The sequence below is a fragment of the Sinocyclocheilus anshuiensis genome, unplaced genomic scaffold (genome assembly GCF_001515605.1).
Source record: "Sinocyclocheilus anshuiensis isolate Anshui unplaced genomic scaffold, SAMN03320099.WGS_v1.1 scaffold454, whole genome shotgun sequence".
Lineage (NCBI taxonomy): Eukaryota > Metazoa > Chordata > Actinopteri > Cypriniformes > Cyprinidae > Sinocyclocheilus > Sinocyclocheilus anshuiensis.
This window is the reverse complement of record NW_015548217.1, coordinates 1,290,303-1,303,193: the sequence shown is the minus strand read 5'-3', so window position 1 is coordinate 1,303,193 and position 12,891 is coordinate 1,290,303. Positions and strand designations below refer to the sequence as shown.

General features: G+C 37.0%; 1 protein-coding gene across 1 annotated transcript in view; it reads right to left on the bottom strand.

The window, feature by feature from the left end:
- Positions 1–2,446: 2,446 nt before the first annotated feature.
- spag9b (sperm associated antigen 9b) overlaps positions 2,447–12,891 on the bottom strand; it is a 59,237-nt gene continuing 48,792 nt past the window's right edge. Inside the window, exons 22-35 of the mRNA XM_016440770.1 lie at positions 12,698–12,781; positions 12,452–12,625; positions 10,450–10,621; positions 10,168–10,368; positions 7,869–8,052; positions 7,655–7,777; positions 6,934–7,014; positions 6,770–6,837; positions 6,490–6,638; positions 5,824–5,995; positions 5,636–5,749; positions 5,367–5,546; positions 3,774–3,899; positions 2,447–3,695 (exon numbers count right to left, since the gene is read on the bottom strand). Coding sequence (XP_016296256.1) covers positions 3,577–3,695; positions 3,774–3,899; positions 5,367–5,546; positions 5,636–5,749; positions 5,824–5,995; positions 6,490–6,638; positions 6,770–6,837; positions 6,934–7,014; positions 7,655–7,777; positions 7,869–8,052; positions 10,168–10,368; positions 10,450–10,621; positions 12,452–12,625; positions 12,698–12,781 — 1,947 coding nt within the window. The 3' untranslated portion in view covers positions 2,447–3,576. The remainder of the gene's footprint in view (positions 3,696–3,773; positions 3,900–5,366; positions 5,547–5,635; positions 5,750–5,823; positions 5,996–6,489; positions 6,639–6,769; positions 6,838–6,933; positions 7,015–7,654; positions 7,778–7,868; positions 8,053–10,167; positions 10,369–10,449; positions 10,622–12,451; positions 12,626–12,697; positions 12,782–12,891) is intronic.

Here is a 12,891-nt window from a genome sequence, read left to right as displayed (position 1 = left end):
GCAATATGTGCAAAATTCAGCTGCTCGTGTTAACTTACACACCGTCCCGCAGTCATATCACTCCTGTGCTTTCTCAACTACACTGGCTTCCAGTTCAATCACGTATTGATTTTAAAGTTCTTATCTTAACCTATAAAGCAGTACATGGGCTGGCCCCAGAGTATATTTGTAATTTGGTCACAGTGTCTACACCATCTCGGTCTCTCCGCTCTACTGGTTCTCTAACTCTGTACCAGCCTCGTTGTAAACTCAAAACTATGGGTGGGAGGTCATTCTCTTGTATTGCTCCCAGGTTGTGTGGAATTCTCTGCCTTTTCCTATTAGGAATGCTCCGTCTTTTGATTGTTTTAAGAAATTACTCAAAACATATCGCTTTAGTGAAGCTTTTAAGTTATAATCTTACAGTTGTTGTTGCCATTGTTGTTATTGTGATTGTTATTATGGAGTAGTGTTGTTTCTTTTATTGTTGTTTTATACTGTTGTAGTGCCTTGAGTGTAAGAAAGGCGCATTACAAATAATATTTATAATTATTATTAAGTGTTTATTTTATTGCACTTTGTCTATTTGCATCTGCAGATTTCAACATCAATTCATATCTTTAAATGGTGAGTTTGTTTGTTTACTTTCATACACTAAACTTCATACAGTTTTATCCCTGTCTATATTCTGAAGGGTTTATTCATATATTATTGGTTTTTATTATATTTTATTTCTGAAACATGGTGAAATTTTTTTTCGGATTCATTAAGTGATAAAAAAAAAAAGAAATCCAATTCCCATCTAAAGTCACTGGTTTTATTCAATGTTTAGATTTCTGTTCTGGAAATATATGAAGAGTTTATTTGCAAAAACAGATAACTCTGTTTTTATTAATTCTCATAAATAATGTTTTTTATTGTATGTTTTTATTGTGTGTTAGCTGTATTTTTTAGTTATTACTATTTAATCAAAACAACCCAACTACAGTTGAATTGATATTAATTGGAATGCAGAATAAAAACAAACAAACATGATTTTTGAACATTTTTCAAAACGGAGTTATCTGTTTTTGCAAATAAACTCTTCATATGCAAATTAGTGCATATTTAATTAGATAACGCCTCATTTGAACAGCATTTCATAACATACATAATTTTTTAAATAATTTTTACTCTATTCACCTCTGCTGTCTTGCCTTAAGTCACACTTTTGAAATGTCTGCATGTTCATTGCATCATATAACAAAACATCAAAACCAAGAGGCACCTGCAAAAACATAATGCTTTATTTTTATAGTGTCCTTGTTACATGTACTTACTATAGTAATAATAAATTATGCATAATTACATGCAACTAACCCAAAACCAAACCGTCATCCTAAACCTAACCATATAGTAAGTACATGTAGTTAATTAATATTACTCAATACTTGAATGTGTAATTACACTAACAAAAAAACCTTTCAGAATTGTCAGTTTTCTGAGCCATTTGCAATGACTTTTAATCAACAGCTGTCAGTGTGATTTTAGTGCATGTATTCACCTGATTTCACCACACAGAAGTAAGCTGTTTTCTGTGAATGTGCGAGACTTCTGCTTCATTAGCTGCTGTAGGTAAATAACTAGAAGAATAACAAAGTGCCGTTAACGGTAAAACTATTTGCACTACCAACCAGCGTTTATTACTACAATAATACATTAAAATAACATGATAAGAAATAGCAGTTTGCAATATCAAGCAGCGTAAGGAGCTATTTTGTACTGCTAAAAATAACTGGAAGCGAATGGGAGTCTCACACACTGACGTTATAAATGGCTAAATGTTTAAAATAAGGTGGATAAAGTTCTCCTCAAAGGTGTCCAGAAGAGGAACCAAACGTGCAGAGATTCAGATTCACTATCAATATGATCCACCAACGTTTGACAACCAGGACGTTTTTCATTTTAAAAAATATATCTGTTGTTTTATCATTTGGAACAAATTTCTTCATTGTTTGTATCACTCCTTTTGTCTGTGTTCCAGACAGACGGTCATTAGAGGTGCTGATCTTTTGAAGGTTACATTGTTACACTTGATGAACGAACAATTTTAATAATTCAATAAACTGACTCATCCAAAACGGATTCAAAACTGCTTTGGCTTCATTTCTGGAGCAAAAAATGTAAATGTACAATGTAAAAATGTACAGTAATTACTACTAACATTTTTAAGCACCCAAATACATTTGTGGGTGTTGTGCAGTGTGTTATGGGCCATCAGATTCAATGAACAAACAATTTAATATAAAAATTTGCTTTGTTTTATTATGTTTTTTTTTTTTTTTTTTTACTTCTCAGTAAGGGACAAACTTTGTACATTTAATCATTTGAAAAAATGCTAAATAATTGTTTTTAAATGTAAATAATCTTGTATATTGCATGTAGTAATAATAGTAATTAATAATAATCATAATAAAAACACACCAAGTTCCCCAAAAGTGTCAGTTTAATAGATTAATAAAAAGTATAAGGCTAAGATGAGCTTGGAGGAGATATTGAAGGGACGACAGTCTAACAGAGGATACTGGGTGACGCTGATGTCCGCTCCATTCTTACAGACAGGAAGTGCCCAAACATGGAGGATTATGGGACGGTGAACTCTTCCGGTCCACAAAATGCTGGCATAACACACTCATCTAAGCACAACCCCCCGTAGTCTGTTATTAAGATTGATCTGCCCACAACCAATCAACCTGATTTACATTATCAAAAAAACTCAAATCCAAGCAGTCTACATTTCATTTACATATCTGTATTTCGTATATATATTTATATTCAATGTACAAAGTTACATTCTGAACTGCAAAGGCTTGTTCGTGGAAATAAATACTGCAATGGCTAGTTTGCGATAGGAAGTTGTTTCTGCTCTCCTGCAAACGAAGCAGCTAAGCACGAACGCAAGCACAACAGCAGTGCAGCATCAGCAGGATGCCTGTAATCACACATTAGAGTCTAAAAGACGTGTACAAAAGTGTCATAAAAATAAGCATTTGTCTCTGCACCTTTATCTACGCACTACTTTCTGCAAAAACCGCTCTAGTGTTAAAAAAGACGGCGAACAAGCAAAACGTGACGTGGATCTGCGTGATGGGGGAGCGATAAAATAGTTTGTCTAGAGTCCATCAATGAGGCTATTAAATCCATTTCTCTATCCTTTGGTAACCGTACGACATTCATATGAAAATATTGCATTTGCGCTCAGAGTATCTGGATGATTTAAGGATTGAGAAAGCAATTCTTCAGCGAAAACAAACACAAAAGCTCTTCTAGGCACGATGTAGTGCATTGTGCATCGGCCCGTTGTGCTCTTGCCCAAAAAAACTGGACTGAATCGCCATTACTTGCCATCCTATCTGCGTGAAGGAACCGTTGTATTGCCAAAGATGATGTGTGAAGGTCTTCGGAAAACTTAGCGAAAGCACAAACAGTATGAATACTTCATTCTTCGTCGATAATCGTGATTTGCATGATAGAAATTCTATAAGCCAGTGCTTGAAAGGTCTTAAATAAAGCAGAAGGGAGTGAAAAAGGTCCAAACAAAGTGCGTCTGGAGCGACGTCACTCCTCGCCGGTCATGACCTGCCACACGATGAGGTGACTGCGCTCGGCTTTGGCCAGGAAGGGCTGCAGGTTCAGAGTGGGTTCGCCGATGTTTTCTGTGTCTCCTCCTTCATCTCCTGTGATAGGAAGAGAGGAGTGTGTGAGTGATCAGGCGTTTCAAACAGGACCGCAGCACCGGGAGGCGTCTGACTCACCCATCCTGAAGTCGATGTAACCCTCTCCTCCGCTCACGACCAGCACTGACTTCACCAGCTCTGGCGAGTCGGAGGACTTGTCAGCGGCCACCTCGACCCCTGACCCCGCAGATGGAATCACCTGCCCTGCAAAATGGAAAAACATCATGGGTGTTTAATGGGGGTCACGATTCTCAATTTTTAATCCTTTTTTTTTTTTGTAAACATTTTAAAATAACATTAAAAGATAAATAGCATTCAAAAATTTAAATATATTAAATTTGAAAACATTTATTTTAAATTCTAATAATATTTCACAATATTACTTTTTTTCTGTATTTTTAATCAAATAAATGCAGCCTTGATGAGCAGAATAAACTTCTTTAAAAACATTCAATCTTACTGATCCCACACTTTTGAACGGTAGCGTACATACGTACATACATATATATGTACGTGCAATAATAGAAAAATAAAGGAATAAATTACAAATAAAATTCATTTTTAATTACATTTAGTCCCAAATTAATTTTTGTATTACTTTTTCTCACTTTATTCATTATTTTCAACTGTATTTTTATTCTTTCATTTATTTTTTTATATATATAGTTTTTTTTTTTTTTTTTTTTTTTATTCCAACATGTACTAAATCTAATGAATTAATAAATTATTCAGTTGTTAAAGTTTTATGAATGCAATTAATTTGACATTTTTGATTACTAAAAATTTAATTTAACAGGTAAAACAGAATCCAATAAATAAATAATAATAATAATAAAACTGGGAAAAAATATTAAACAGAAAAAATAAAACAAATGCTTAGGGCCAGATTTACTAAACAGGGCAAATTAGCGTTAGAGCACCATTCAATAAAAGCGCCGATGGGAGGGCAAAATTCTGTGTGTGATTTACTGACAACGCACACATTAAAGAACACAGATCATTTCCATAATGACCAGCGCAATCTACCAAGCGCAGCGCAAATTACCGCCTGCTTTAAGACATGCTTTTTTGGGTGTTAAATAATGGCGCAATACAAGTAATTAGGACGAGCGCAAATGTTTGCAGTCGATTCATTTTAATACTCTCCTCCCATAAATTTTGCGTCTGAAAGGGAAACTCCTACAAATGTATATTCAATTATGTCAGGCACAAAAATAACTGTGTCCATGCCTTTTCAGCGCTAATTCTTCACTGCACGTCTTTAGTAAATCCTGACAGTACTATTTTAATGCCAAAAGACGGTTTGCGTTGGCACAAGCTGTTAGTAAATCTGGCCCATAGGGCCCTAAAAATAACATTTTTGTTAAACTTGTTAAAATGGCTGTTAAACTGTATGTTTCATAATTTCCATTAATTAAACATGCTTTTTAGTTGTAATTTAGAAATGTAATTTAACCATTAAAACGGAATCCTAAACGGACACCGTCTAGCTTTTTAATTATTCCTCTCTATTGTACTAGGTGTTTGTTAACTCTAATTTTTTTTTGGTATACTAACAATTTTAAAAAGCTGTTTAAAAAATAAAGCATAAAAATAACACCTGGAAAATATTAACTTGGTAAAAAAATAAAACATAGTTCATAGTCCTGTACTCATGATCAACTGTTGTACCTGGGACTGCGGTGAAGAACTTGACGGCGTCTCTGTGTCCGTGGAAGCACAGCTGGGCGTGAGCCATGGAGCAGAAGGGCACAAACGTGCCCGTCGTGACTTTATCTCCGCTCTCATCACCGTAGACACGGATCGCACCGCCTGGACGATTTGACCCCGCCGCCACTGCGTCTTTACTTTCTGTTGTGGGAATAAAAAATGACATTACTCTCATGACACAGAATTACATTACCACCGATGACATGATTGGAAGCACACGGCTGACGCACTCTCTGACAGAGGGATGGAGATGATGACACCGTTTCCGGTTCCTACCCACAGGCGGTTGCAGGAGACCATCAGAGCGGTGATCCTCACGAAAGAGAAGCCCAGCTTACCGGTGCCTGTGACACACACAGCATCAGTCATCTGAACGGCACTGCAGAACTCTCGAATGCTTTGATAAAACAGCACTCACCCAGCATCTTGCTGACGTACGGCTCGATGTCAACATCCTGCAGGTGCTGGTATGTGTGTGCATGGAAGAGTCTGAGGGTCGAGTCCAGACGAATGGACACCCAGATACCATCTCCATCCCAAGCCAGCTGCCTCACCTGACTCTCCTTACGAGGATGAGCGTCGAACGATTTCTGTACATGAGGAACAGCACAGTAAACCAATAAGGAATTGAGTTACACTGATTTTATTACATGTGAGGGGGATTCATGAGCAGGAATCTGAAGAGAAGCAGCATATCATGTCATTGAATGAAAATAAATGTTTAAGTAATAATTTGACCAAAAAAAAAAAAAAAAAAAGTAAACTGAAAAATTCAACAGCATCTTGAAAAATAAAATGTTTCAATAATAATGCTAAACATGGGCCGCTGCTGAAAAGGTTTGGGTTGGTAAGATTTTTATTATTTTTTTTAATATTACACTTTCACTATTCAACTTTTAATATTAATTGAATTCATTTGGAGATTGAGTCCATATAGAAAAACAACAAATAAGTATTAAATACTTCTTGTTTTATTTTTATTTTTTTATTAAATAAAATAAATAATATATATACAGGTGCATCTCAATAAATTTTGTATCTTTGAGATACATCACCTCACCAAAATGTCACAGAAAAGCCATACCTCGATCTTCATGGCTTTGGGTTGCACCACAAAGATCTTGTTCCTGTATCCACACCAGACCTTGTCATGCACTACAGTCATACAGCGGATGGAGTGATGCGGACGGCCCAGATCTAACAGGTGGTAGTTGGTCAAATCCCACTGGCCATCTGTAACACAAATATCCTTCATTAAAAGAGCATTTATTCTGGTCTGGTGTGGTGTGCATTATATATGCAGTATGGGTGAATGTAATTAACATCTTTAAGGTACTACATTCGTTTTTAGAAATAAGTCTTACCAACACCTCTGTGGAAGATTGCAAGCGTGCCATCAGCCAAAGCCACCAGAACACGTCCTTTCACATGACTTCACAGAAGAAAAGAAAGAGTAATGAGCAGCTGCTGCTGAAGAAAGCGCTGTAGTTTATTTATGTAAAAGTATCCAGATGATGAGTTTCCTTACACAATCCCCAGGACAGAATCCTTTAACTTGATGGAGTGAATACACTTCCGCCACTGCGCCACAGATGAGTGCACGTATACACTGCAACAGAGTACACTCAATACATCTCCATTCTTAATCAGTGCATTACCATGACCTTTCCAATTGTTTGTAATTAATGGAAAAGGTTTTTACAAATCATTTTGATTTTGCTTGATTCGCTAATGAATCATTCAGACCAATTTGTGAAGCAAAATAACTGACTTAACCTACAGCACTACAGCTTGAGAGCAAGTTTTACTTACTTACGAGACATCTAACTGATTAAATGGAATTAAAATGAGGAAAAAGCATATTTAAAAAAAAAATCCATGATGTTTAAGATATGATAAAGGAAGCGTTTCTCATTACAAGTTGGTTGAAGATGGTTGACATGTTTCCCAAATGAACATTAAAGTGACAGAGATGGAGTTCACGTGGAGCAGCAGTTACTGTGAACTGAGCTTCTCCGAGATGTTAAAAATGCTGCAAATGCTGCTGACATGTAAGAATAAAGTGTTGCACTTCACTCTGAAACATGCAGCGCATATATTTATTTAAATAGCAGTCTTCGTGCACTAACATATATCGTAATTTTGGTTTTATTTCGATTAATCGTGCAGCCCTAGTGGGAACCCTGTTTATTTTCCACACTTGCAGGTGATTGGTAGAAACACCGAGGGCGAGTTTGCCGGACACTCACCAGCCGTTCTGAGCCCCGAGCCACATTGTAGGCAGAACGCTGCTCATCTTGCTGGCTTCCTCTCTCATGAGATCCTGTTCCTCGGGCATCGAGCTGACGCCGTCCTTCACCAGATCACACTCCCTACAGAGCCAAGACGTTACAAAGACATCTCAGTACACCTCAATACAGCTACACTGTAATAACAGACTGAGAGACGTGAAGTGCCACACACCTCTGTGTGTAGCTGGACGGTGTGTCTCTGCTGTTCTGCACGCCGAGCGGGTCGGTGAACACGTGTTCGGTGTAGATCCCGGGTTGGTTCTCGTCTGCAGGCGTGTTGCTGTTGCTCTCTGTGGCCTCCAGAGCTTCTTCTGCTGCCGTTACCCCGTCCTGCTGTCGCTGCCCCAAAACCTCATCTGCAGAGAGACGTAACATTACATTCATTTCTATAGTGCTTTATACAATACAGAACATTTCAACGCAGCTTTACATAAACTCTTTCCTTTCCATTCACGGAATTTCCCAGCTTTCTGTGTTTTCACTGGTGTATGGTAGGAGGCGCTATTACGCATCTGAAATGGCGCTTTTCCACTGCATGGTACGGCATGGTACGGCTTGGTACGGTTCACTTTTGGGGGGTTTTCCACTGGGTACAGTACCTGGTACCTGGTACTTTTTTTAGTACCACTTCGGTTGGGGTTCCAAGTGAACCGTACCGTTACCAAAACGTGACGTGTAAACTCTGCTGAACACTGATTGGCCGGAGAGAATCGTCACTACCTGCGTCACTGAACTTGCGACACAAACACAACAGAACCGCTAGATTTAAATCAGCACAGCCAGCGAAGGATCGAACGCAACTGTTTTGAACGAGCGCACCTTTTTTTAACAACCAAAAAAAGTACAGACGTTCCTCTCGTTGATAACAAAGGAGCGGATCCAGCGAGAGCTTGATGGGGCGACGCGGAATGAAAAAGTTTTTTTAGGAGTCGTGGTAGTAGAGGCGGCGCCACTATAACACATGTGAATAATCCCGCCCACTCTAAAGCGGTACTGAACGGCAGTGGAAACGCAAACCGTGCCGAGCCGAGTCGTACCACGCAGTGGAAAAGCGGCAAAAGTGTATTGAACGTCTGGATCAAAACACGGCGAAGACGAAGCAGAAACAAGCAATCGCGTATGTAAGCAGATGCATATGTAAAATAACATGATCATCAAGCATTAAACAGCACGTTAAACAGCGTTACTGAATGAAATGTCAATCCAGGAAATGGTATAGGACCGTGCAAGCTTTGGATGTGTTGATAGAAGTGATCTACTGTGTCTTTTACAAAAACAGGATTTTCTCAGCTTTTTGTTAAAATTTTGCTTAATAAAAAAACGACTGCATGAAGCTAGAAACATTTTTTAAAGCAGAGGCTGAGTTCTTTGTTTTGACATATTGCATGTTCTCGATTGGATTATTGTAACTCCCTTTATTCTGGTCTACCTCAATCTTCATTGTCACGATTGCAAGCTGTTCAAAATTCTGCGGCAAGACTTTTGACTGGGTCTAAAAAGAGGGATCACATTTCCCCTGTTTTATCATCCCTTCATTGGCTTCCCTTTAAATTCAGGGTTGATTTAAAAATTCTTCTGTTTGTTTATAAGGCATTGTCTGGTTGTGCAACAAGTTATATCTCTGAACTTCTTGTGTCATATTGTCCTTCAAGGGCACTTAGATCTTTGATTCACTTGCTTCTAACTGTGCCACGGTGTCGGTACAAATCAAAGGGTGATCTGGCTTTTTCTGTGGTTGGCCCCAAGCTTTGGAATGGTCTCCCCTATCATGTGAGATCTGCTCCTTCTCTGGACATTTTTAAGTCTAGACTCAATCTTATTTTTACTCTTTAGCCTTTGTATGCGTGTAGTTGTTGTTTTTATTAGTAGATTTGTTGTACTTTATACTTTGGATCAATTTATATTGCGTTTAAATGTGCTTTATAAATAAATGTTGTTGTTGTTGTAATACAAGAAATAATAAAGTAAAACAAGGGTCTTCAAGTCAACATGAAAACAGTCTGTAACTCAGTTTACATTAACTCATTAATTCTGATCTAATTCCAAGTGAAATGGGATATTCAAACAAGAAAAAAGTTAGAACATAAAAAAATACATTTATCGACTGAATCCGAATTTACTTGCAATGCCAGTCAAAAAGCCAAGTTGTTTTAGAGACTGAATATTTATTAACACTATGCACTGTTCTGCATACATTCGTTTTGTGGGTAACATGACTCTTTTTTTTTTTTTTTTTTTAAATGTTCATGTCTTTTGTATGCGTTAAGGAATTATTTGTTAATTCATTTTTGTGAAGTGCTATTTTTTGTGTGTGTGTGACTGGCTTATTCTTCCAACACTCTTGCATTTGCCATAAAACAGTGTTTCATTATGTTAAAGGGAAAGTTTCTATGGAGAAAAATTGAGTAAATAAAACGTGCATTAATGATATTTTTTGCCTGTTAGTGTTATTGTGACGGATGCTGTGTTACCAGTGTCTGAGGACTCTATGGAGTTGGTGCAGACGGTTTGAGGGATCGCCACAGGTCCTTCTGCAGAGCAGCCCATGACAGTGATGCCTTCCAGACCTCCGTCAAAACCCGTGGAGCTGTTTGCTGCCGTACAGCTGACTTTAGAAGCCTCACCGTCTGCGCTCAGCTCCTCTCCTGCGGGATAGTCCGTCTCATGAGCGCCTGACAAACACACACAGAGAACTGGCTCAAACCAAAAGCACTTGTGGAGGTTATAAATAAGGTCTCATTGCATTGTCTGACCAGGTACACTGGCGATGCACAGCACGTGAGAGTTGCAGACGAAGAAGGTCTCCAGGATGTTTCCGGGCTGGTTGGCATCGATGACTATGACTTTAGAGGTGGAGTGTGTAGTGGTGCAGATCCACACCAGGCTGGAGAGCTCATCCTGATGCCGCAGCTCCTTCTCCTGCTCCTGATCACACACACAATAACACAACATTAAAGACTTTACGGCAAGACACCACAGGTGAACAGAGTACACGTTAGACATCACCATACTTCCCCATCTGATTAAATCACAGTACATTAAGACAGCTGTTTTGTATTACAAGTTTTCTGAAATGTTATGTTGAAATATGCAAATGAAGCGTGACATGACTATTTTCCCAATGTTCAGATTTCTGTTCTTTAATTTTTTTTATTGGCATATTTTGGGATGTGGGTTTTAATGATGAGAACTTTTTTGTAATCAGGCTCTCAAAAAGTATATAAAAATTTGGATACAGATTTATCGGCCAACATATCGGTTATCGGCTTTTAAAAATAAAGAATTATCAGTTATCGGTATCGGCCAAAATGTTCATATCGGTGCATCCCTAATATTTGCATATATATTTCCAGAAAAGAAATGTAAACATCGGATAAATTCAAAATTCTTGTTTTATTGTGTTGACGAATTTTTTATACGGGATTTTTTTTTTTTTAATGTTTGCATATACATTTCTAGAACAGAAATGTAAACATTGGAAAAAATATGAATTAAATATGTTTAATTTATATTATGAAAATAGTTTTGCATATAAAGTATTATCTAATTAAATATGTTAAAAATTTAAGTATTGTAATTTTACTGTTGTTCGGTCAAATAAAATAAAAAAGCAAGACAATAATAAGGATAATAATTGCAACAGCTCTATTAATACATTTATTTTAACATCCACACAGTGTTCAAATTGGGATCTGTAATATGTTCTAATATTTTAAAAGAATTTTCTTCTGCTAAGCAAGGCTGCATTTATTTGTACAGTAAAAAAAATACATGCCTGATTTAAGAAGGGGGTCTCAAAAATGGCCAAAAATATTATTTTACTAACTTATTAATTTTAAGTTAAATTGTGCTTTGTTGGAATGTCCGCTAGAAAGTAAAAAAAAAGTTAATTGTTAAGTAAATATTATTAAATTGTTGTTTTGTTATTGATTTTTTCTTTGAAAAGCAAGACAAAACAGTAAAAAGCACATTTTGTCTTTAATTTATGCAATGGTGAAAAAAATTGGCAAAATACATGGGGGAAAACGCGAAAAACCATGTTAGGTATTCAGCCTTCGGCCCAGTGTTTCATTTTGTTCGGCTTCGGCCAAGCATTTTAATTTCAGTGCATCCCTAGCATAAACATTTCCAGAACAGAAATATGAACACTTGAAAAATATAAATACCAATTACTTTTTTTTTTTTTTTTTACATTTGTTTATTTGCATATTGAATGGAAATTTCCAGAACAGAAATCTGAACACTGGATACATTCAAAATTCTTGTTCGATTTTGTTGAAAATCGAAGGTTTTTCCAGATGGAATTTTGGATTTCTCTTTTTATCACTCCATAAATCAGAATATACTGTCAACAGACAGAAACAGAGCCATGTTTTTAGGGATAAAATGAGTCGGGTAAACGATATATGAACAAACCCCTCTGTAAAACCCTTGAGATATGCATATGTATATGCATATAATACAGATAAATCTTTAAAGTTTAGTGTATGTAAGTGATGCTAAAGTGGAGAAAAAAAAAAAAAAACTCATGGCCTTTAAAGATATGGGAATTTAAATCTACAAATGCAAATAGATGAAGTGGTAGACAGATGAACACTTAAATGTGTATTTTTCTACTAGTCTGAAGGAAGACATGTTATGGAAGCAAAATCTCAAAATTGACCAGTGCATGAAAAAACAAAAAAACAATGGTTTTGCATGCATTTCCTTCATCATGACATATAAATTTTGTACGTGATTTTTGGGGCTCCTGACCTTGAGTTCCTGCTCCAGTCGCTCCAGGCTGCTCTGTGATCCTCTCTTCTTCCTGGGGCTGATGGGGCCGCTCTCTCCTCCAGACACATCTTTATAAAACACACTCGCTCCCACGATGGAGCCTCCGTCTCGTGTTTTTCCACCTGAGAGATTGACTCCTGCAGCGCACCACAGCTACACACACAACAAACACCATCAAACTACAACACTCACTGAGCTCAGGACTCAATCTGAGAACAGTCTCACCTTCATGGAAGCATCTTTCTCATCTAACGGTCGGAGGTAGACGGGCACTGGCAGGTTTTTGTCTCCTTGTCCACCATTTGCAACCTTTGAAAACAGCATAACGATAAATAAAATACTTTTAGCAAACCATTAGGTATATATATATATATATATATATATATAAAAAAACTTTTTGTAATATATTAATAGGCAAC